Source organism: Thamnophis sirtalis, unplaced genomic scaffold, assembly GCF_051295495.1.
Source record: "Thamnophis sirtalis isolate CommonGarterSnake01/CBP01778 unplaced genomic scaffold, rThaSir2_p1.2 scaffold_10, whole genome shotgun sequence".
NCBI lineage: Eukaryota > Metazoa > Chordata > Lepidosauria > Squamata > Natricidae > Thamnophis > Thamnophis sirtalis.
In genome coordinates this window covers 27,815,545-27,842,330 of record NW_028261390.1, presented here as the reverse complement: position 1 = coordinate 27,842,330, position 26,786 = coordinate 27,815,545, and the positions used below count along the sequence as shown (strand labels likewise).

Genomic DNA, 26,786 nt, shown 5'->3' with positions numbered 1-26,786 from the left:
CCGCAGAGCATAATTGGATCCTACAATAAATACATTCAGTAGTATCAATGCATTTTCCAACCTGGCAGAATGGAGACTACAGCGCCCAGAATTCCTAAACAACAGATTTAATTGCCTGCGTGAGAATTTTGGGAATTGAAGTCTCAGTACAGAGGTGCAGATCTTGAGAGAATTGGCTTGAAGGAGGCTAGAAGGAGCCTCACTGAATTTAATAATACTTGTTGCTGAATCAAGCAGACATGCTTCTGCTGATTAAACTATTTCAGTGTTTTCCCTATAATTCCTTTTACAAGATATAATCTTCCTTGAGTCTAGCTCAGTTCCTGGAGAAACCATAAACATATTCAAAAACTGCCAGGTTATTTTTGAAACTGTTGTTTTTCCCATTTAGCTTTCAATTTGTAGGGATGTAACCTGGCTGTTTTTGCCTGCTCTCAAAAAGATGAGCAGGGTTGAACCTGGCTAATAATTGGAGGGGAATCCACCTGGGACTCTCAGTACTGTATATTTAATAGGAAAATATTAAAAATTGTCCAAAAGCAACAATGACAATTTCCATACTACTGCTAAGAAAATTACAACACATCAATAAAATTATAGGAGCTGAGTTTAACTCAAGAGAAACTTTTCTAAAGGTAGACAGTTATATAACAATCCCACAATTCTGAAAGAACAAGCTTGTTCTATATGAAATTTAATGCAACAGCAGAATGAAGTAACACTGAAGGTAAGTGCAGCTAGTCCTCAATGCACGACCACAATTGAGCCCAAAATTTATGTTGTTAAGTGAGAAATTTATTGAGTTTTGCCCCATTTTACAATTTTTCTTGCCACGTTTGTTAAGTGAATCATTGCAGTTAAATTAGTATCATGGTTGTTGAGTGAATCTGCTTTCCCCATTCTTTGCTTGTCAGAGGACTGCGAACGGGAATCACATGACTCTGGAAAACTGCAACTGTCATAAATCTGTCAGTTGCCAAGCATCCGAATGTAAATCTCGTGACCATGGGGATGCTGCAATGGTCATAAGTGTGAAAAACAGTAGAAGTCCTTTTTCTGTGCTGTTGTAACTTTGAACTGTCACCAAATGAACTGTTGTATATTGAGGACTGCCTATATTACATTTAATTTTTTAAAAAATAGCCAATAATTTATATCCTTGAATAAGATAAGACTGCATTTAATTCATATAATTATATTTTATGACTATTTACAGGAAGGTTCTTGGAATGGGGCTGAAAAGTCCCAATTTTTTTAAAAAAATTAATCAAACACCCCCCACCCCCGGTCAATGGTGTCCCTCTTTACCAATGTTAAAATCTGGTCACCTTAACTTAGCCAGATCGCAAAAACCTAAATGACCATTAAATTGCAGTGAAGAGCTATACTTTCTGTATTTCTTCTTTGCGCCTAAGTAGTTGTCTGGATATATTTTTTTGCAGCCTAAGTCTGGATACTATACTAGAAATTGAGAAACAAGTTAAATTGTTGTTTTTATTCAAATGTATGTAAGTCTTTTCTGGCTTCAAAAATGTAACTGGTTTCTATACTATTTAAATTCAGAATTTAGTTTTATAGTTAAAATGATAACTATCTGACATTAATTTGCAAAACCTGCCTATATGGTATATTTTCTATGGGGCTCCTGGTCCCGTACAATAACTAGCATTATGTCCTATCTACACTAGCGATAGGCAATCTACTTTTCTCTTTCTCATTTGAAGCCTAGTCATTCATTATATATTTTAATTTCAGAACTGACAATCATATAATCTTTTTCAAAATGATGCAAGGTTTCTTTCCTCATTTTTCTCTGTCAAGTGAAGCAGTCTTGATGTGTTCTTTCAGTTATCCATCTAGCTTCTCATATTTTCTTATCTTATGGCTCCTATTTCAGCATATCAACATGAATTATATTTTGTTAAAATTAGGGTATTTAAAGGTGTGCACCAATATACAGCTATGCTGCCTGGAGAGCAATATTCAATAACAAGATTATGAGGATTACAACTTAAATGGAACACGTTAAGAATTTACATTTCAAATAAAGAAATACATGCCATGTATAAGAAATGAATTTGAAAAGCTGCTACTATAGTTATCTGAAAATTATGATGTTTTAAATTTTAAAAAGTGATATATTAGACAATGACTTCTCAGGAAAAGTGATAATTGAGTGATGATAGCATGAATACATTGAAAGCATCCTAATCGCTTCATTGCAGAGATTCATCTTGTCAGTGGAATGTTTCGTTCCAGCGTTGGGATTCATCATTTCGAATTCCACATCATTTACTCCAAAAATACAGCTTAGCTGACTAAAGCTGAAAAATGCTATTTCCAGAAGAATCTCAAACTCACACATGAAACAACTGAAATCTTCCCTGAGGCACACATTGCTGCTCCATTACCCAGAATCCCCGTTTACCTGATCGCTGGGCTGCCTCAGCTCTGGTCAGGAAATAGTGAAGCTGATCCAGCTTATAAGGCTGCTCCTCCAGGGACTTTTCCAGCCATATGGCTGACCCAGGCCCTCCAGCCTCCCTCAAGGCATTCCACTTCTCTATCAGAGTAAAGAGCTCAGCAAAAGACTTGTGATAACCCTGCTGCAGCATGTCTATGCAGATGTTCTTCTTGTATGAATTCCGGTAACTGGGAATTTGAAAAGGCTGGTTTTAATTTTTTTTTCATTCTTGATTATCATTTCTCCCTAAAAAAACTCACACAACATACAAATATGATTAAATATGCAAATACAATGCAAAGGTAATGCAGTGGTTGTTACACCAATTCTTTATTTAAAAATGCCAGCATGTTTTTGAAGGAGACCAAACAAAAGCGATAGCAGCTCTAGTTCTACCAAAACCACATTATAAATCTTCTGCAATTGAAGTCAGATAGGAATGTCAATTGAATTAATTCATTAAAAAAACAACTCCTACAATTGCTGATGTGTATTTTCTCGGATGCCTCTTCAATTATAAAAATATGCTCGGAGGCATATTAACTCCAGCAAGATTAGACAGTGTGATTATTCAACTTTTTCCGAGAAGAGGAACAATCACACCACTATGTGACTGCAGATAATCACATCTGTGAGTTCACCAAGGGTAACTGAGGCACAAAACATTTCATTCATCTCTCAGTGTATTGATTCAATTTACAGTCATATACTAAACTGTAGAAAGAAAAACAAAATGAAAAGGAGAATACATTTTTTGGTTATTGTTTAAAAGATGACCAAAAGAAAAATAAAAGACTGAGGATTTAAAGAGTTAAGAATAAGAATTAGTATTTTTTTTAAAAAATGGTGCAGGATATTTCTTTTGTTGAATTGGCTTTTGACCTTAAAGACAGCAAAACAAAATGTGGCTACTGCAATAAGTAGGATTACACTGAGCAGACAGCAGTAATTGATTTTAAAAAGGGCTGTAAATCCTGGAAAGTCCACTCAAACAGATACAATGTAATGTAATGGAAAGTGTAAAAACTCTTTTACAAATATCTCAGTAATTTTGAATTTTCCTTCCTAGATCGCAATTGGCTTATGACAATTTTATCACCTTTTGCCATGGTTGTTAAGAGAATCACACCAGACGTTTAGTGAATCATACAGTCATTAAGTGAATTCGCCTTTTTCCATTTACTTTGCATGTTGGAAACTAGTTAGTAAGGTTTTAAACTGACATCATGTGACCCCAGGATGATGCAACTGTCATAAATATATGCATGTTGCCAGGGTTATATGATTGGATGACTACAAGAAAACCCCAACAGTTTTAAGTGTGAGGACCAGTCATTAGTCACTTTTTTCAGTGCTGTTGTAACTTTTGATGGTTGCTAAATAAATGGTTGTAAGTCAACAACTACCTGTACCGATATTTAATTATTGTGAAGTGGGAGATTCTGTAAGAAATATAAAAAAAATTGGTATTGTAAATAAATATAATTTTATATAATTATACTCTTTTGTTTTACTTAGCCTATCTGTTGCATTTTGCTTTTATAATTAATTGTAGACTCTAAGTAAATAATATTAATTGTTTACTTTGGAATGGATTAAAAGGAGCCAAACCATTATAGTTTTTTATAGTACAAGCTAGTACAAGAAATTAAACTAGAAGTCAAAATACAAGAGGAGGGTGTAAAAAAAATAAGCACGAAAGACAAACACAGTTGGAGTGGACATTCTTTTTGTGACCGAACCCCATAAAAAGTAGGTCTGGTAGGAAAGCTGTTCTATAGCAGAGGAGCTACTGTGTCATTGTGAAGTTCCCATGTTTTCTAGCCATGTTGAGTTGTAAAGCAAACATTGTATGCAAGTCACAGTTATGGTTCCCTAATTTTAATATATCAGGATCAGAGACAATACTCTGAAAGAGTTAGAGATATGCAAGATGAAAGAAGGCGGTATTCAGAAACGCTGGTGTCTGTATGGAGATTCTTAGTCATCCAGGTCATGAGGTGCTTTTTCAAGAGGCAACTGGACTTTCTGGTTTTTCTCTGAAGATGTTTCATTTCTCACCCAAGAACCTTCTTCGATGAGAAGTAAAATGTCTTCAAAGAAAAACCAGAAAGTTCAATTGCCTCTTGAAAAATCACCTTTGGGAGAAACTCTGGTGTTTTGCTTTGCGTTCCATTAAAGCCTAAATTCACTGCAAGATAATGATGTGCTCACTGAAGAAGATCATTGTACAATTTCTAAATTCCAAAAGTAAAATGCCACAGGCTGAAAATCTCACAATTTTAGGAGTTTTCTCCTATGCTTCTGGCTTCAAAACTGAAGTGTCTTGGTGAGTAGAAAATAGAAAAGGTCTTAAAAAGGCACTCCTAACACAAATAACTAGGTGCAAATGTTATTTATAAATAAGACAGAAATTGTCTCAGTGCAGCTTCTTTTAACCTGGTTTTTTCCTAATCTTTACCCATCATCTTTTAGAAAAAATACAGCACTCTCCTAAATAGATCAACTACTAGCCAATTTATTATGTTTGATTGTTTGCTTTTGATTTAGGAAATTCTTTGAACCCAGCAATGCTTGTTTGTAGATCATTTACCTTGTTCACATGAGTAAACCTAGTTTATTAGCATGTAAATTTGAATTTCTTACACCGTCTTAAATTTAAGATGCACATTTATCATTGGTTAAGGTAATACATCACATTGTCAGGATCTGCTTAACTAAAGTTTCTTAAATAACCAAAAAGAGTTCATATTTACTATATTACATAATGAACATATTACAGCTTGTGTAATGTGTGAGGTCAGACTATGATACGTTTCACTACAGCAAATTTTATTACTATAGCAAAAATATGATTTCTTTAGTCTTGCATTGATTAATGCAATGTGATCTTGGTTGTAGTTTGCAATCAAACAATATATGTGAAATATTTGTCATAAAATGCATTGTCATAATATGAATTTTAGATTTTGATTTATGCTTGAATAATAAGAATTTACATTTGCATGTAAACATTTTATAAATTAATTAATAAAAATTGAAGACAAAAATAGGATAAACTTTATAGAGCTTTATGGAGCTCTCACCAAAATAAAGTAATATACCACAAGTACGTGCAAAAGATTTTTGATTATTAAAATCTCATAACCTGTTATGGTCCTGTTGATAAACATTCATTTCCAAATTGCAAAAATATCCTGTTAGTTATAATATGTAGCTAAACTTGAAAATTCATTTTAAAATTATATTTTGTAAATCAATAACATTTAATGAAATTAATGCTCACAAAAATTGTCTTCCTAAACAGTTTTTCAATAATTATAATGGCCTCTGGGGACCTCTACTGGAAACATAGCCATACTGCAGTTAAATATTACTATTCAAGCAACACTCAGAATAAAATGAAAGTTGTGGAACAAAAACAAATATATAATGTTTTCTGGGTCCGATACTCAAATTATTATTTTCCTGTAGATGTTCCCACTAATTTCAAAATGACTGCATCCATTATGGAAACATTAAATAAATGAGCAATTTCAAAATAATTATACTTGTTAAAAGCATTTAAATTGAGATTTTGATGTTGTAAGGCAAAATTAAAAATTAAAATATATAAAGAAACCACTCTAATTTAGTGTACAATCTTGGTGTGCCTTTAGAATGGAGAGGATGGCAAACTTGTAAAAATAATAATAATAAAGCCACATTGCCGACAATGTAGGTGTTCTCATACAGATCTTACTGTGTTTGTTGGGTTGGGCAACTACTGATTTATTGGACAAAGGTAATCGTGAATATGCTCTCCAAACTCAGTGCATTGCAGTTAATATGCTGTCCAAATTTTAGTTTACAGTTGTGCAAACTAACATTTCATTATATATTGATGTATCTCAGCCCTTGACTTATTTTATTTATCTGTCTCCCACCGTTATTATTTTTACAGCAAACATATCCAATACAACTTCCTTCTCCTATTTTCCCCACGACAATAACCTGTGGGGTGAGTTAAGCTAAGAGATAGAGAGAGTCTGGCCCAAAATCACCCAGCTAGCTGTCGTGGCTAAGGCAGGACTAGAACCCATGGTCTCCTGCTTTAGACTTCTAGTCTAACCACTAACCCAAATTGGTTGTCAATACATCTTATATCAGTCTCTTCAGAAGTCATTATTTAAAAAGATGGATTGAGCATCACCAAAATAAATCACTACTATTTACTCTGTCTGTTTAATTGCAATTTGTACATTGTTCTTTCCCCTGCTTCAAGTATGAACATAATTTAATTATTTATATTTGCCAACATGTCTAAGACTTTTCAATAAAAAGATAATACTGTACTTTCTTATTTTAAAAAGTTGGGCCAAGTCATTAGATATAAAGTTTGAAGCTTCTATCTATACCTATGAAAATGCAGAAAAGTACTAGATAAAACTGTTATAAAACATATTTATTCAAGTTCTTAAATAGTTAACATTTCAGGAATTACATATTTGTCAGGTAACAAATATTCTTTCATTGGAAAAAAATTCTTAGTTTGCACTAAGAAATCCTTAACTTTATAAGTGCTATATTTGTAGATTGGTCTTAAAGATGCAGAATATATAGAACTTTCTAAAATTTAATAGTAGAATGAATTTGCTATTCAAATTTTATTGCAAGTCTAGTGGCAGGGTTATTTCTAAAGCATTTTAAAAAATAAATATTTATTAATGTAATAAGCTGTTTGATCAGGTAATGAAATATTTTAACATATACTGGATATTTTCTTAACAGGGTATTTATTGTAATTGTGAACAACCAGTTCCATATTCCAAATATTGTATTATTTTACTTTTACAAATATAAAATTGAAAAAGCAAAACTTAGCAATAATATTGAAGTGTCTCTATGTTTTAAGGTAGATAGTAAAATGATAAGGAATTCAGCATAGAGTAATTCCAGTTGTTTTTATTTTAATTCTAAATATTACATAATAAAACTTTATTTTGAACATATTTTTATCAACTTGAATGGTCATTTTACCTAATCTATGGTTCAGAAAAAAGATAATGATGCTTGAATTAAATGATGTATAAATATGAATATTAATAATATTATCTCACCTATTTTGGTTTTTGTAACCATATGAATGCAGAATACTATTACCAAAATGTAGATGCCAAATTGACATTGTCATAAGCATATTCTTAGCAATCTACTGTTTGAAATGCAAGCAAAATATATATTATCACTATCCATGATATTTTATAATGTTCAAATTTTAAGTAACTGAAATATAATGGTTATTTACAGAAAACTGATCTTTATGTGAAACCATATTTACTATTGCGCCTACCTAAAGCAGCTATTTACAATGTTATTTACAAGATACAAGGGGAAACAAATCTCAATTTCAACCAACATTTAAATTTTAGTCTATATTATTTTATACAATATATTAAATAAGTAAATGTATTACTTCATATATCAATAAATGTTACTATATAAAATAATAGCAATATGTTAACTAGGATGTATGTATGAAAAATACTCAGTTAGAATATTAATATCTTAAGCCCATTTAAAATATATAGGCTCTGAGACAGTGGGAAGAAGCTGTAAATATTTCTCCAGATCAGCTTTGTTCATTCCTAATGTGACAAATGTTTTGTACTTCTAAATGTGTTCACTTAAAAGAAGCCTAACTTATTTACTAGTCAGTAACTCTGTAAAACTGAAAAGAAAGGTTAAAGTTTGATTGTGACATAAAGCTTTGTACACTAAATCTTCTTTTACATGTTATCTACCAGATGGATGGTAGACACATAGACGTAAAAGAAAAGCATTTTGAGGGCAGAAACTCTTCAAAATGTTGGGTGTGTGTGTGTGTTGAAATATATGTTATAATATTCATACTGCAATCCTATCTCAACAAAATAATAAATCCCACCAAATCTAATCTATTTTACTTCTCTATAACTGTATGTAATATTATAGCCTTATTCTGGAACATTTCTATGCAAAGCACATGTATTTATACTTTCATTTAGCAATTCATTTACAAAATACAGATTACAATTTAAAACTGAAGTTGATATCCTTCCTGTGGCTATTTAATCATGTTTCCAAAAAGAAGTCAATAATTTTAATTAAGCCCAATACTATCATGAATTCTAAGTAATGTCCTATTGAAATCTCCCTCTGAAATTCAGAAAGAAAATTCAAAGACTATGGTTTTGGAAAGAAAGTCTTACACTTCATTGGGGTTCATATACAGAGAGAAACTTCTTTGTTTCACTGAGGATACAGTTTTGGTATTAACTATTTAACTAATTATAGTTTCCTATGACATGTGAGTTCGGGAAAAGTCCTTGTTTAAACTTTCTTATGCAGACAAAATGAACAAAGGGTCTATGGTTTAAATGCAGTGTTATGAGAACAGGAATCTCTGCAATAGATTCATGCCTCTCCACCTTCTTCCATGCATCCTTAAAAAAACACTTTCACTGAAATTCAACATTATATTAAAATGATGGAATATTGTTTTTTTTTAAAGAGGGGATTATTTTGGACTATTGTACTATGTAAAGTGAACATCACAGAAAAATATTTGCAGTGCATCAATAGGATATTCACCTTAGATTTTCATGTTGAATTCTTTTTGTAACATACAAGGGGGGAAATCAGTCCAAAGGAGTTCAGGATGATTAAAAAGCAGAATTTCTGTGTAGCCCAGAAAATTTACTCCATATATTCCAGGCTAAGCAAATTCCTACTGGTATTTACTATCACTTCACAATGAACTTTTCCATAGTATTCTATGCACACTAAAATAAAGCACAGCTATTTACTTGCCCTAGTATTTCCTGCCAAGTACTGGGGAACTATTGAGAAATGAAAGAAGCATACTATAGATTTAAACTTAGCAAAACAATGTATGTAAATAAGTAAACATTCAGTATTCTTCTTTATTAAAATATGACTTTTATTTCATATTTTCTAAAATCTGATGAATTTTTGCAAGTAAAATTCTGTTTCCTCTAAACTTGCTAATAGCCATGAGAATCTGTATTTTGCACCTTTCCATTAAAAATGTATTGCATTTTTTGAAATTATTCACCCCGCCTTTTATCCAGATCATTTCTTTGAAAGGAAGAAGTAGATAATAAATGGAATTATTCATGATTTCCCATTAAATATGAAACTTTCTTTTGCAGAGTTTAGAAAATGGAACTTCTACATAATGTACTGAAGTTGATTAGAACTTTTTAATCTCTCAAAAGAAAATATTCCATATTACAAAAATGCATAGAATATTTTTTAAAAGAAAGCAAACTATTTATTTCTTCCATAACCATATTCTTTAGCACGCTCTTAAGAACATTACCATAGCATGGCATTGAGTGTCCATGTTTTCGAACAGAACTATATTCTTTCTCTGTTTCAAAGGAGACATTAACTTCCAAAAAAAGTTGGTTAGTGAAAACACAGAATCTGTCACAGCAAGCAAGATCACTAAAATATTAAGACAGAATAATAATATACACATATATAATATTAACATTGGAATGCATTCAAAAATAATGATATATTTTATAACGATGTATATATATATATATATATATTTACTGGACAATATCACTTCAACAGTGAGTTGAATGGGATATAATGTGTTATTAAAAATATATTATAGATTCAAAATAAACAAACTAGATTTTTCTGAAGCCAAAAATGTACAAGGACCACAAAATACTAATCTATTCCTAAAAACTGTACATGTTCTTCACTTTCTGTCATATCAGATATTATAATAGCAATTTTTGAAGGGACTTTGAGAGCATCCAAGGTTGGGGAGAATTCATTCAGCTATGGATATTATACTATATATCTCCAATGTTCAGAACTAAGATACAAATGTTAATTCATTGGAAATAGGGGAAATATAATTAAGACAACACTAAGCATAAAGAACCTTGAACGACTATAGAGGACAGTAATTTTGACAAAGGCAAGTAAAGACTGTAATCTTAGAAGTACATTTATGTAATCTTAGAAGTACATTTATGTGACAATAAGACTTGCTCCTGAATAAAGACATGCAATATATTAATGGAGCAGGTCGTACCTGACTAATAATCAAATGTTTAATCCACATTAATAGATTAATTCCATGGGGGCTTCTTGAGAAAGAAATTCAATGTCAATTAATTTCAGCTAAGGGAATGCAGATTTGTAGTTAAAATCTGAACACAAAAAACAGAGGATTATTCAGTCTAACATTTGATTTTTTTTCCCATTTGATAGAATTTACAATTTCACATCCAGGCCGTAACAAATTGGATGTTATGTTTACCATGTCTACTATGTAACCTGTTCTGGGTGAAGCCTTTTTTTTAAAAAAAAAGAAAAATGTCCAGAAAGTTTTTAAAAATTGGAAGTCTCAGCTCCTGAGTATATTATATATCAGCTAAGAGACATTGAAGAATAATTATATCCATTATTCCATTGCATCAAAATATGGGAAGATAACTATACATTACTTATTTGAATAATTTGCTTGCAAAAAGTGAAAAGGTTGATTTTGAACATTTCAATATATTCATCAGGAAAAGTTTTAAATCTGTGATCCTATCATTATTTACCTGGGAATAAATCTCATTAAATTAAATACTTCTAAGCAGAAATGTATGCACTGTAATATTTCTTTGAAACAAAATCTTTTCAACGAAGGCTGGCATGATCTTACAGAACTACAGTCTATTGTTAGGAACTACTCATACTATGATTTGTCTGGTATAAAACCCCAGCTCATGTTGGAACCCCAAATCATTCCCTTGACACTGTTGTGATGGGAAGCCTGCAAAAGATGTTGCAGCCACCTTGACGCAATTTGTCTTTCGAATTGAAAAAGCTATGAGTTGTGAAGGTAGAATGATGGCACGTTGGCGACTTTGCAATTGGATTCTTTTCTCAGCGGTGTGATCATTGTTGCATGTTGCTTAAAGAGCTGGACTGGGTAAGTGGGAGAGACAAATTCTAAATAGTTATATAAAAAGATAGGCTTATAGGAATAAGACACTGAAGCTCTATGGGTGGGAGTAGAGAGAGGCAATGATAAAGGTTAGGATATGAAGGAAGAATTTACCACAGTGGGAAAAATGCCACCAATAAAGATTACAAAGCTACAGTAAGGCAAAGAATTTACCACTTTTGTTCAATTTCCAATAAACTATAGCAGAGTCAGAAATAAATCGGTTCAGCTCACAAAACCAAAAAATATAGAGAGATAATCAAGTTTACAGTTGATCCCAATGTGGTGCAGGTACTAGCACCGAGGTACCCTTAGCAGTCTCTCATCAAAAGCTTTAAAGATTTTCTTCCCCAAATAAGAGAGCATTTTTGCCCTATGTCCTCCATAATATGCAACCTGAAGCATGATCAAAGGGAATCATTTGGGACTCCATCAAAGATTTTCTTATCAAAAAAAGCAAGAGGGGAAAGGCAGAGGGCCAGAGTTGTATAGTTTATTGATGGGCCCATGCAAGTTATTTTTCTAGAAACCAAAGAAGCATACATTCAAGCTCTGGCAATGGAGTTCATAAAAAGCATTAAAAAAAACCTTCTATAATCCTCAAAAGAAATGGCTTTCTATTATATGACTGATTATGTCAAATCAGAGCTTTTTGAAGGTTCTTTAGGGTTCAAGAGTATCCTTTAAACTCCACCTTGTTTTAAAAACAAGGCAATGACTTATTTTTAATGACAGTGTATAAGGAAAATAATACCATAAAAAGAAAATTCAGGAGACTATAAAAAATACTCTGCTCCAAGTTTACATGCTTAAAATAGGATTATATTTAATCTGCAGTGATATTTCTTTTACATGTATTTAAAGTATCAATGGCTAAAGTAGCAATTTCTGAACAGAAAATGAATTACTGCAATAGTTTCAATAGCATAAGCAAACAAAAAACACTTTTGAAAATGACTAACACTAAAATGTTACAGTACACCCAGTTTTAAAATGTTATACAATGTTATATAGCATGAAATGATTTTTCTCTTAGGAGTTTTTAAATCTATCTTTCAAAAACACTGGTGAACTTCATAGAGTCAACTTTGCAAACAGTAGTTGTATTTTGGAAATAAAAGTTCATCCTTGAAAGGCTTGCAAACATCCATGAAAGAAAAATATATGTTTTTAATGGCTATTAGAAAATCAAATGCTGTAAAAGCACTAGTGGTTCAGTAAATCATTTACCAAACACAGACACTGATCTAACACCTTTAATATATGCAAGGTAAGTAGTGTGAAACATAATTATTTAATATCAATTTTAATTTTTAAATGCCATGTTCTTCTGAAAATTGCCCGAGGAACTTCAGATATCAATGAATAACACCAGAAACAAAGGAAATAATAAAGTTGCAGGATAAAATTCTCAAAAAGATCTTACTTACGCAGCAGCTTCTTGTTTTGAAAATCCTTTGATATGCATGGCCAAATAACGATCTATGGCATTTTTTCCTTTGATCAGATGCATCCTAAATTTTTTAAAAAATAAAGAATACTGAAAGATGGCTTAATATTACAATACGCTCCATGTATTATGAACTAAACCTTGCCCAGAGAAAGGCGGGTATGTATTGAAATATTGATGAATTTAAGCATATTATAAACATGTACAATATAATTTTTTAAAATCCAAATCTATCTCAAATCTTTGTTTTTTGTAGATTAATAAATGTAGCTTTAGAAAAAAAAATCACTGCCTTCATGTTCATTGTCCACTTATCAAATTACCCAAGGCAAGCAGAATGAATTTGCTTTCTTAAGTGATAATAACTGCCAGAGGATATTGTCTTAGACAAATTACAAAGTAGAACAGTGGTGTAGCATTGGATGTGTGTAAATCTTAATAGAAGTTTTCCTATTGGATGATCTCAAGTTCAGGAAAAAGGCATCAAGCAATGTACCCATTCTAGATAAAATTGCATTTTTCTTCAAGAAGCAGATGCATAGCTTTAAAATTAAACTACCTTAATTAAAGGCCAAAACAGTTGCTGTGAAAACAAGGGCCTATGCTGACTTCAACCTTTCCTGGACAGAAATAGTTTAACATTGCTAAGACCTGAGAAGACTCAAGTGCAATTCAACCTTCAGCTATGGAAGCTTAACGGGTGATATAACAAAAATTAATCATTTTCTTGCCCATCTTATTTCAGAGTCATATGAAGCCCTCAGAGTGGGTCTTCAAGTAGCAGATTCAAACATGAACAGCAAATAAAAAAAGTGTTTTTATAAACGTAACCAAAAATAACACAAAATCCATACGTTATACAATTACTCTTTAAATAGATTACTGTAAATTCCTGAATAAGAGATTAAAATATGTATGAATACAAGCCAGAGGTGGGTTGCTCCTGGTTCAACCCGGATTGGGCGAACTGGTAGTAGCAGCGGCGGGAGGCTCTGCCTGCCTACCCAGATACTTCTGCGCATGCAGATAAAATTGGCAACCCACCACTGATACAAACATCTTAGTCATAAATATCTAATAGACCACAGCTCTTTGTTAAGTATACTTAAAGCAATAACGTCCTATTGCTGTGCATCTTAGGGTATAACAATAACCCTAATTTAAACATTTCTCTATTTGATACCTGTGCACTTTCGCAGTATGCCTTTTTCTATTTCCATTTTATTTTTTAATTTTCTGAGACTCTCTGTATGTATGTAATGCAAACATAACTTGGCAAATTAAGGAAAACAGAATTTATTTGCCATGAGATCTGCAGTTAGATTATTACAACATTGTACACAGATCTTTACATATGGAAATATATCAAACTAATAAAGTATACTCAGAATTTACATGGTCTCATAATTCAAAAAGGATCCAAGAGAAGCTTCCTTGAGGTGAAAAATGTTAAGGAACTGATAAGGAATCTCAGACATATCTATGTAGAAATAGGTTTCATGGTATTAATTCTGTATGACATTATATCTCTTTCTCATCTATCCATCCATCCATATTTTAAGCTTCTTTATTCTGACAAAATATAGCAATAATGAGCTGTGTTGCTCATTAAAAACAACTACTGGTATGTTAAGAGAAACTATTCTTTCTACAACACAGCATTTTTAAAAAGTGGAAACTTGATATATGTCAATAGTTCCTCTAATTTCTAAAGAAAGGTACAAAGGCTTATATAATTTATCTATTGGAAAATGTGGGTTATTTTTTGATGTTCTATGGATTTGACATTTATGCAGTGTAAAAATTGATACAATAAAAAATCATATTTGATTTTAATACTTATATGCATATATGTGTAAAGTTTCAAAATACTGCCTCAAATGTCACAATAATGGGCTTTATAGAATTCATCACAATCAACAACAGTTGCAATGGAGAGGTTACAAATAAAGTGAGGGAATAAAGTTTATCCCCAATAACAGCTGTCTGAAGAAATATAAAATGTAAATTAAACCTCTAGAGCGCAATATGCTGCACTATTAATAACTACTAGCTATTTATAACAAGTGCAATTTCAAAAAGTCATTTTGAATTTTAAAATGTGAAAATCTTTTCGATTCTACCTTTATTTTTTATGTATATTATCATTTTAATTCAGAATATATAATTTAGACTCTTGCTGTGGCTTGGTTACTATACTAATTTTTTTTTAGTATTTATATGTACATTTATTTAGGGGATGCGGTGGCTCAGTGGCTAAGACGCTGAACTTGTCTATCTGAAAGGTCACCAGTTAGTAAGTTCAAATCTCTAGTGCCACATAACAGGGTGAGCTCCCGTTACTTGTCCCAGCTTCTGCCAACCTAGCAGTTCGAAAACAGGTAAAAATGCAAGTAGAAAAATAGGGACCACCTTTGGTGGGAAGGTAGCAGTGTTCCATGCGCCTTCAGCATTTAGTCATGCTGGCCACATGACCATGGAGACGTCTTTGGACAGCGCTGGCTCTGAAACGGAGATGAGCACTGCCCCCTAGAATTGGGAACAACTAGCATATATATGCAAGGGGAACCTTTACCTTTACACATTTATTTCCAACTATAGATTTTAGCAAGATTGTTACTGTATTATAATTATTCTGTTATTAAAGTTTAAATGTCAAAGAATCACAAATGAATTGAAAAGAAAGGTAATTAAAAAAATGTATACCTTGCAAGAGATGGTGAAATGCATCTCATCTCCTCCATACTTGGATGTGATCTGGGACTTTGTATAGGTATTTGAGGAAACAAACTCATTCTGAACTAAATAAATATAGAATATTTCAAAAATTAGCATCAGATAGTTCAATTTGCATAGACATTCCAAATTTATTCCAAATATTTGCTGACAGAAATAATTCAGACATACATTAAGACACCTTAAATCCCATCTGACAAGATATGACTGTAGTATCTGGGTATATAATAGGATCAATTTGACTAATAAAATAAATGATGCATAGTTAAGAAGATGTAAATTCATCTTCTGGCCTAACCTCTTATCCACTTGACATTCCTAAATAACAGACACACTTGCTCTCAATTAATTCATTAAAACACGTTTTCCCTGCAGTTCTACAACCCAAACATTTTCTATGAAGCATGTTGAACTTAGAGGTATAGCTTCTATTACATTAGAATAAGAATTAGGAAAGAGAAGAACTAAAGTTATTTTTATAAAATCAATTTTGTCAGTACTTAAGAACTAAATTTGTCACTACTTAATTAAGAAGATTTAAATTTATCACTGACGAAAGGAAAATTGAGCAGGTAAAGCATGGACAATTTTTTTCTGCTGTTTTATTTGATATTATTGCTACTATTAGTTTTAGTCCTGAGCTTTAGTTTTAATCTATTATTAAGTTTAATATTTCATCTATTAAAATTAATAATCATCTGTTTTACCATGCTACATGTAATCCCCAACATATGATCACAATTGAGCCCAAAATTTCTGTTGCTAAGTGAGACAGTGGTTAAGTGAGTTTTAGTTCATTTTATGACCTTTCTTGCCACAGTTGTTAAATGAATCACTGCAGTTATGAAGTTAGTAACATGGTTGTTAAATGAGTCTCACTTCTCCATTGATTTTGATTGTCAGAAGGTTGCAAAAGGTGATCACATGACCCCAGGACACCGTAACACCATAAATATGAACCAATTGCCAAGCATTTGAATTTTGATCACATGGCTATGGAAATCCTGCAACAGTCAGAACTGTGAAAAACAGCTGTAAGTTACTTTTTTCAAAGTCATTATTTTTGAATGGTCACTAAAAATCATTGTAAATCAAGGTGTATCTGTATATTACATTAAGTTTCAAAATTTTAAGAGTTCATTAGGACCCAATAATCTCTGTTTTGTATTTTTTTTATTTACCCAGTTGCCTTAGAGTATTGCTTTTGTTTTTATCTAGGTTTTTTGTTACAATGGTCATTTGTCAAAATAAAGGAAGTTTTAGGTGATTTGTGGTACAATATATCGACTTGTATATTCTGGTGAAAATCTGCACTTAAATTGTAGCCATCACTAAAACCAACAAATTATGGATAAAATTAGTGCATGTAAGAATATTTAACATGTCAGTATACATTACCAATTAATGCCCTTCAATAATAAGATATTATTATTAGTTGTTGTGGCCCAGCAGGATTCGTTTGAGCTGCTGATGGACTCGGATAGCGAGGAACTTTATGAGTCTGCTATGGAAGATGTGGAGGACCCTGGGCAGGGTTCAGACTCAGAGCAGGAACCAGAGAGGCTGGTGGGCCACCAGGAGGCGCCTGAGGCATGGAGCAGTGGGGAAGACTCAAGGCAGTTTGTTCCTGACAGCAGGCAAAGGAGGGTGGAGAAACGGAAGCAGCAGCTGCGGAGGCAGACATAAGAGATAATCAAGCACAGGTGGTTGTGGCTTGCCCCCTTCCAAGAGAGTATATAAGTGAGAAATTGGGAGGAGTCCTTTTGCAGGACACAACCATTTGTAACAGTCTTGAGGGACTCTTTTCTGGTCTGTTTTGTATTTCTGTTCTGTTTGGTTTGGGTTGCTGGCAACCCTTCTTGCATGAGAGTGTTGTCTGGGCTTTCAGCCAATGGAGTTGTAATTCCTATGATTAAAGAGTGGCAAATAGCCAAACCTGTGTCTGCGTTACTCACAGGTCCTGTATGAAACTGAATCAGCATTTATTTTAAGGAGAATAACATTAACAACACAGCAAAACAAAATAGACTTGTCAATCATTTTGGAATTCATAAACGGTAAAAGGATTTTCTTCATTTTTATACATGATACTGCACTCTTCTTCTGACATACTTAGCTTATCCTTTGTACTGTTAAAGTTGCAGCTGCCACTACCTTCCTTTTGTACCTCTGTGATCTGACAATCTTAGCAGCAGGAGTACCCTTACTCTTAAATTTAACTTAATGTAGGTATTGTAAATCCTGTTGGCAGGCCTTAAGTCACAAACATTTAATAGAGGCAGAAATATAACTCAACAAACCCCAAAGGCATCATATTCACTAATTTTCAGAACTATTATAAGGAAAGATATAGTATTTCATTTTTAAAATAGAATAAAATTTATCAGAAGAAAATGATGGTTTTAAATGATGGAAAAATAGTGTGTGTGTGTGCGTGTGTGTGTGTGTGCGCGCGTGCATGTATGTATGTAAAATTAGTAATGTATTTAGTTCAGAATTGGCAAATCTTTCAACAATGAGAAAATTCCAGGCAGGTTCCAGGACCAACACAAATTTATCTGAAATTTATCAAAACTCCCAATAGTACACCAGATATTAAAAAAAATTAAACCATCCACAGTACGACTAAAATATAAACAAAGAGAAGAGAGACAGAAATAGAAAAGTGTACATAGAAAAACAGGAAAGATAGGACTTAGGATAGGAAAAGTATTTATTTCATAGACTATTAACCCTCCTACAATTTTAATTTTAATGGCACACAACAATAAAAGGCAATAGAATAGAACAGAACAGAATACATAAAAAGACAAGATACATTCATCAAGAATCATAAGGTACAACATTAATGATAGTCATAGGGTACAAATAAGCAATCAGGAAACAATCAATATCAATATAAATCATAAGGATACAAGCAACAAAGTTACAGTCATGCAGTCGTAGGAGGAGATGGGTGATAGGAACGATGAGAAGACTAATAGTAATAGTAATGCAGCCTTAGTGAATAGTTTGAGGGAATAATTTGTTTAGCAATAAAAGAAAAGGTTTAAAATATATTATACATAACCAAAATTAGCAGGTAAAAGCAACTTACAAGCAATAATAATATACACTCTCATCATAGAAACAATTTATCTATTAAGACATCCAGTGCATGGGGGTATAAACCCAAATCTTTGTGGATCTACATGGCCTTAGGGCAATAGGGTTAGGACAGTAGATGAAAATCACTAGAATGCTTTCAAAAAAAAATCGGTTTTCAATACAGTCTGAAAGCCATCCACAGGAAGAACAATCCTGAGCTGAAACTGAATTGATGTATGGACCATAATATTTGTATTATGTACTGTAATGGGTTGTGGAAAGACTTTAGGACCGTGATGGCACGTGGAGCCATACTTGCCGGTATGTGTGTGCCGGCCAGCTGATTTTTGACCTTCCGGAGGGCTGGGGGAGGCTGTTTTTCAGGAAAGCCTCCAGAGTCTAGAAACGGCAAAAAACAGGCTCAATGAGTCAAATGGAAGTTCGTTTCAAACTTCCGGTTGGCCCATTGGGCTTGTTTTTTGCCCTCCCCAGGCTCCGGAGGCTTTCCTAAAGCCTAGGGAGGACAAAAACGGCTTTCCCCGATCCCCTATAGCACTCTGGAGGGCCGGGGGAGGCTGCTTTCACCCTCCCCAGGCTTCAGGAAAGCCTCCAGAACATGGGGAGGGCGAAAATTCCCTCCCTGCGCAGGGGTTGCTCACGCATGCTCGGTGAGGGTGGGGGTGGTCGCATGCACAGGTGGGTGTCATTTGTGCATGTGCAGTGGGTGGGCACACACACGCACACAAAAGCACGCGCACACACAGTTTTGGCACATCTTTAGAAAAAGGTTAGCCTTCACTGCCTTAGGAGATGGAAGAAAGATCTGCCAACTAGACCATTTGCATGCAACATATTTTCAGTTCACAGAAGGAGAGTAGATTCAGGAAGCATTTTAGAAGGGACCCTCCCTAATTTTCTCTAGAGTTAAAGGAAGGGGTGAAATACCTTGTTTTTCAAAATTCTATTAGTGTAATCTTACAATAGAGTAATATTTACTTGACTCTGCTATCGCTTATTGGAAATTGAACAATAGTCATATTTATGCTTCTTATCTGGACTAACTTGATGAGGTTAACAAATTATCATAGGTAGTTCTCACTTATTGACTGAAATTGGGAGCAACAACTGTTGCTGTAGAAGGAGGAATGGTAGAACTGGAGGTGGAGTGAAAAGAGAGATCAGCCTGGAATCCATTGGCAGTGATAAGTAAACTAAGTCCAGCCCTTCTCGAGTGCTATTGATCTTTATCTAGCTTTAATCAGGTGCTGGCAGGTTAAAGTTGAGAAAATTTCTGTGTGTATGTTTTTAACAATAAATTAACTTAATTGAACCTGGACTTGGTCTTTTGTGCCTGAAGTTCTAAGTTACATTTGTAAAGTGAAATTTCATAGCACCACACTGATGTGTCTGTTCTACCGTGATCATTAAGCAAATCACCTTTATCTGTATAATATCCCATCTTTTTTTTTGTATAGCTAAAGGAAATGTACATAATGCTTCCACCTTATATTTTCCCCATAACAACAACTTGTGAGATGGATTGGGCCCAAAGTCATCCAGCCAGCTTTCATATCTTTCATATCTAAGGGATGACTAGAACTCTCATGTTCAACACTTAAAACTACCATGCCTAATGGGTTCTACTGGACTGCAGTAAGACTGCAATAGGCACACCAGTCAAATCTGGACAAAGGGCACTCTAATTCTGACCTCTCACCCAAGGAGTCCCCAAACAATCTATTAAATTACTAAATTAATTACTAATTCTTAGACCAGTAGAACCGGCCATCTCTTCCTTGAGCAAATGGAGGACCGGGTACGGACCATTGGTGACCCATCTGCTAAGCCGGCGTGGGTTCCTCTCTGTTCTCTCGTCTTTCCCTTGACCTGGTGTTGTGAGGCCTCCCAAGGCCTCCCAACATCATGAAGCCTACTCCTCATCTCAATAAAGTTTTTGGATACTCTTATCTAATTTTCTTTTTAACTTTTGTAATATGTGTTTTTTTTAATGTTGTACGCCGCCCTGAGTCCTTTGGGAGAAGGGCAGCATATAAATCCAATCAACAAACAAACAATGATGGTGGAAGAAATATGAACCGATATATTCCTAGCTGGAAGAATATTATTAGGCTATCCTATTGCTTTCTACTTCCTATTGCTTTTTACCTGGGCATTAACAGGGCCCTAAACCTTCTGATCAGGCAAGTCAGTACTGGCGATTTCCACCCTTGACCATCCTTTATTCTTGACTCTCATACTATAGAAAGAAAGCCTACATACCAAAAGACAGAGAGAAAAATAGGACATCCACCTGTCCAGAAGATTTCTCTAAATTTAACTTTCTCGTAGTGCTTGAGCATAAGATAGAGAGGTTGCATGACCTCATTTATGAACTGACCATATATCTTAAAGACCATCTTTCTTTTCACTGGAGCAGTGGAATAATTAAAAGAGATGGGTGGCTAAAAAGGATGATGGAAAAGGTACTCTTTTCTCTATCAGAGAATCAAATAAAATAGCATGCAAACTTGTTCATTGTATATAAGTTCAATTAAGTGATTTAAATAATTGTACTGCAGCATTCAGGTGTCTTTTACTGTTATTTCTCAGGAAAGAAAATGGGAATTAAAGCCAAAACCATTTGTTTCTGGGGCTCTATTACTCATATATGGGCACCCGATGCTATAGTTGTCCACTATTAATTAAGATACAGAAACAATTAGTCTGATCTAGATTTTTCTGATAGGAAAAGTCCATGTAACTGTTACAAGATTCATAACCTTTCCTATAACCTGCACCCCTAGAATGCTTCTGATATATTCTCGCACCCCTTATAAAAGTAAATAATTATATGCATATAATTATGCATATACACTAAATATACTTCTAAACTCATGCACCTCTTGGAATATTGTCTCGTACCCCCAGTTGGGAAGCCCTGATGTAAAAGAATATTTACCATGAGATAGAATCAAAATAGAAGAAATGATGTATTCGGTTTCAAAATAAAATGCTGGCATAGAAAAAAATAAGAAATAATTAGCTATACTTATTATTATCTAATGAAGGAACTTTAATACTATAATGCTATAGTTTAATGAAATCAAACAAAATAAAATATGTCAAATGAAAGCTAGGTAAAAATCTCAGAATAGGCAAACTATACAATGTATTCAAAAGTGTCAAATACTCGGACCCACTATATGTTAAAATAATATTTAATCCCCTACATAAAACCAAAACAGCCAGATCTCCCTAATAAATTTGATTTACAATGTAGTAATCTTTTTAGTAGTGTCCTTCTGATGATTAAATTCTTTCCCAAGGAAAAAAAGCCCCTACATTCATAAATGTATATTAAAGTTATAGTTGTTCCTATTACAGTATTGTAGTTCTGTTATTTTTGTTATGGAACATTATTTTATTGTAGATTGTTTTCCTTGATGCTTTAATGGGAGACAATTTTTATCCTTTTGCTGGAGAAAGAATTGTCTAAATATTATCTATGTAGCTATCATGATTAAATTCATAGGAATCATAGCAAAGAAACTGAATCACTTGATAACAATTCTGTATTTTTACTACAGCAAAATGTATCCTTCTCTCCTAAGCAGTTCAAAAGCATGCAAATGCAAGTAGATAATTAGGTACCTCTTTGGTGGGAAGGTAACAGTGTTCCGTGTGCCTTTGGCGTATAGCCATGCTGACCACATGACCACAGAAAATGCTTTTGGACAATGCTAGCTCCTTCGGCCAAGAAACGGAGATGAGCACTGTGTCCTAAAGTCAGACACTTCTGGACAGGGAAACTTTTATCTTTACTTGAGAAATAGATCACATGTATTCAAAATCTGTGCAATGTTTTGCTAATAATTGACAAATCATCTCTGGATTAAAGATAATACACCCACACATACATCCACACATACACACCTGATAAACCAAACTGGTTATAAACAACACTTGTACTGTTCAGTACTTCTTTTTTATTACAATGGAAGGGAAGAACATCTACCATACTGTTCAGTTTCTTATACAGTGATTCTTACTGTATACTCTATACAGAATAGCTTTATAATTATAAATTATAAAACTAAACTATAACATTTAGGTCTGCAAAGAGCATGTAGTGTGCTTTATTCTTCATTAAAACAAAGAAATTGGATTAAAGAAGAAGAAATGTTAATCTCAAAAAGCAGTCTATGCTCATTTAGGGCATCTTGCTGTAACAAAGGCAGTATCTTATGCCTTTTGCACACTGCAACCATAAACTGCTTGATCATCTGCATAAACAGGCAGGAAATGAGGTCAGTTTAAGAAATCCCTCTTCAACATCTTCTTCTACTTAGTCAATAGTGATGGCCTGGGGTTCTGAATGGGCTGTGTTTCCAGAGGCCAATTTGTGGACGTCTCTCTTCTTTATTCCTCCCACTCCTGTTGTGAAAACAAGCATCAACAGCTTACTTTTGTAGTTTAGTTTAACTTTATTAATTAGACAACTGACCACATCAAAAGCATGAAAATGCAACATCAGTTGACAAACTACAGTCAAATGGCTCCTTTTCAGTAGGAATGGGTGTTTTTCACTTTTGTGTAATTTCACTTTTGTGTAATTTATCAGATTACTTTTGTGTAATCTGGTAAACAAACAGTTTTAGTATTCAGCCTATTGCTTGAGCCAGAACGGGAAAGTTGTCGATATCACCTGGTAATACCTACAAAGTTTAATAAACTTTATAAATTAAAAAAAGTAGGGGGGGGGCAGGCAACTTATTCTGAGAGAGCAGCTCAAGGGGAGGGATTGTTCCTGCCACAGCTGGAGTGGAGGTAGTTGCTTACAATGGAATAAAGTGTAGCAAATAATCTGAACAGCCCAATATGTGTTATCAGAAAATGGAAATCACTCCTTTAGATATGGGTGGAAGTTACCTTCTCAAAACACTAAGGACAGGTTGAAGACATATTGCATGTTCTAATCTTGAGAATTTACTAGTGGTTTGAACTTCTAGTTGGGACAATCTAATTGTGGGAAATCAAACCACTGTTGCAAAGAGAAAAGGTGGTTATGAGCACAATCCTTGGTTGTGTTGATTGTTTGATTATGGCTTTTATATTTTGTTCCCAGCTGCTAGAGTTTTATATTCTGTTGTATATGTATTTTATCATTTTTAATATTGTTAGTTGCCTAGAGCCATGTATTTAAGATGGACAACCATGAGAGAGAGAGAGGGGGGGGGAGGGAGGGAGGGAGGAGAGAGGGACAGAGAGGGGGGGGAGGGAGGAATGTCTAATCATTTTACTCTTCTTGTAATTGTTCTCTCGGTTTATACCAAGAAGACCGCATTCCTAAAAACTTCTAGTTAATGACATTTTCTATATTTTCCTTCAAAAATAATAAACAAAGTTTAGACATATATTTGAACAAGTTAGATTGGCAAAAGGGAAGTAACTATTGTCCACTTGTAGTGCATTCCTTAGGTAAAACTGAGCTGAAAATTATCCCAATTGAGGTATTACACAAACCACAAGAAGTCAAGTAGTTTCAGCCAATGCTCTCTTAAAGGTTATGGGTACAGAAATATAACCTTAGGGGGGAACCCCATATATATTATTTTATTTGCTTGGAGATGTTTTTAAAATATTGACAGCCGCCTTAATCTGGTCCTCATCTCATCTAGTCTCCTACGAAGAAGAAAAGCTGCCCTTGCTGGAAAGATCCCCTGCAAATCGTCGGTGTGTGACCTTATGCAGGGAATCAACCGCTAGGATAGGGAAGTTGAGTAAATTGAGAACGATCCTTTACGCTTTCTTCAGGAGCCGCTGTCCCGGGCTGGCAGTTCCACCTCCTTCGTGGAAACTCCGATAAGCTTCTTCATGTGTGTAACGCTGCCACGCGTGTTTGCAGTATCCGAATGGCCTCCTTCCAGAAGTGTTCAGCATCCCCATTAAGGAGCCGCTTTCGCCACTCGGCTCCCGGTGACTCAAAGGCCGCGAATCCTCAAAGTTAAAGAGAAGCCTTACTCGTTGCAGTGGATACTCTCCCTGCTCCTTACTCCAGCGACGCTTTCTTTCCTCCGATAGGCAAAACGGCTCCACGCCGCCTTTCCCTTCTTTCCTCGGGGCACAACAACGGAGGAGTATTGCTGACCAGCTACTATCTTTACGCGCACAGGCGCCCACCCCGTTTCTAAACGCTGCGCCGGCACCCACGTACCTCAGTTTGTATCAATCCACTGGAGAAGAAGACGGGGAAAGGGCCGAAAGGCCATGCAGGAGCTGCCCGAATCCCCCGGCCCGATCGCCAGCCTCCCTAGGGAAAGATGGACGCGTCCCCGTTACCATGGTAGCAGGGCGGAGCCTAGCGGGGACTGGACTACTGAGCGCTCCGCCCAGGACAGGCCGGTCCTTCTGTTTCGGCGCTGCGTGGGGTTCCGCGGAGGCGCCTTTTGTCCGTGGGCCTCTCAGAGCAGCTTCAGAGAAGGTGCATGAAATGATTGATGCTGCTGCTTTGAGTTATTGTCAGCGTCGCTACTGTGCTTCAGTTACTATCAGCAGTGAACAGCGTTTATTTATAATCATCGTATATTACTATAGGTTTTGTTATGTGTTTATGTTGTTAAGTTTAGCTTTTCGTGTTCTTACTGATCTAAGAGGTCAGAGTCAGGCATGGACTGCATGGCATAGAAGTCTAGTAAAATAGGTAACATTTATATATTGATCCTTTACTGACTGTCATCCAAATGTTGTGGACTCTTAGCAACCAGATATTTTTTCTCCAGGATGATCTGTTCCTATCTTGGTTCTTCAGGCATTTCAACAATGGCCCCATTACCACTGTTACTGACTCCATCAAACTTGTTAACTGGTTGTCATCCTCTTCAGAGGTGGTATTCAGCCAGTTCTGACAGGCTTTGGAGAACCGATAGTGGAAATTTTGAGTAGTTTAGAGAACGGGCAAATTGGCTGCTCCCGCTGCCTCCCAGCTGATCTTCTTTAGTTGCCCTAAACAAAACTGGACAAAGCTGGAAAGCAGGTTAGTGGGGTGGGGAGGGAATGGGGATTTTGCAGTATCCTTCCCCTGCCACACCCACCAAGCCGCGCCCACCAAGGCAGGCACGCCCCACAGTACCAGTAGTAAAACATTTTGAATCCCACCACTGATCCGCTTCATAACTTTCTATCTTTCCCAGCACTGGAGCCTTTTCTAGAGAGTTGGGTTTTCTACATAATGTGTCCCAAGTAAGATAAATTGACCCTGCTCACTTGTACCTAGAGTGAGAAGTTCTGATTCTGATTTGTTTGATGATTCACCAGTTTGTTTTCTTGGCTGGCCATGGTATTTTCAGGATACCTCTCCAGAACCAAAGTTCAAAAATTCAATTCTCTTCCTGTCCTGTTTTGTCAAAGTCTTATTTTCATTTCCTTAGTGTGACAAAAGGAATATTATAGACTGCACATAGATGTAGCAAGATTCAGAGATGCTCTGAACACATGGTGGATTCTGCTCTTTGCGATTGTGGTAACATGCAGAAAACATTACATATGTATTCAGCATACACTTAAGGACCTCATGAAAGCGTGACAGAATGCAATTAATATTCCTACTGAGGCCTACTGAGGCTTGACTTTCGGAGGCCAAACCCCCACTGTAGGGAGGAGGAACCGACCAAGTGGTTCCGCCCCAGGCAACTTATGGACCCCCTGAGGTTCCAGACGGAGCTTGGGGTTATTCCTGATACTCTCGCCCACAGTCCGGTGGAGACTCTGGTTGCTGCCTGGCACTCGGCAGCATCGGAGACCCTTGACCGGATTGCGCCACTACGGCCCCTCCGAGGCGGTGGATCCCGGAGGCCTCCTTGGTTCACCGAGGAGCTCCGGGAGAGGAAGCGCCGGAGGAGACGCCTAGAGCACCTATGGAGGTCCGATAAGTCCGAATCGAACCGAGCACTCTTAACAACTTGCACCAAGGAGTACATCAGGGCACTTAGGGCAGCAAAAAGATCTTATATTGCCACCTTGGTTGCGTCTGCTGAGTCCCGTCC

At 35.1% G+C, this 26,786-nt stretch overlaps 1 protein-coding gene across 2 annotated transcripts in view; it reads right to left on the bottom strand.

Annotated features, from left to right (window-relative positions):
• Positions 1 to 25,079, bottom strand: part of TTC29 (tetratricopeptide repeat domain 29) — a 103,880-nt gene extending 78,801 nt beyond the window's left edge. For both annotated transcript variants that reach the window (XM_087724333.1, XM_087724334.1), the window contains exons 1-5: positions 24,959 to 25,079; positions 17,056 to 17,325; positions 15,628 to 15,722; positions 12,902 to 12,985; positions 2,429 to 2,652 (exon numbers count right to left, since the gene is read on the bottom strand). In XM_087724333.1, coding sequence (XP_087580459.1) covers positions 2,429 to 2,652; positions 12,902 to 12,985; positions 15,628 to 15,716 — 397 coding nt within the window. In that variant the 5' untranslated portion in view covers positions 15,717 to 15,722; positions 17,056 to 17,325; positions 24,959 to 25,079. The remainder of the gene's footprint in view (positions 1 to 2,428; positions 2,653 to 12,901; positions 12,986 to 15,627; positions 15,723 to 17,055; positions 17,326 to 24,958) is intronic.
• Positions 25,080 to 26,786: the final 1,707 nt, after the last annotated feature.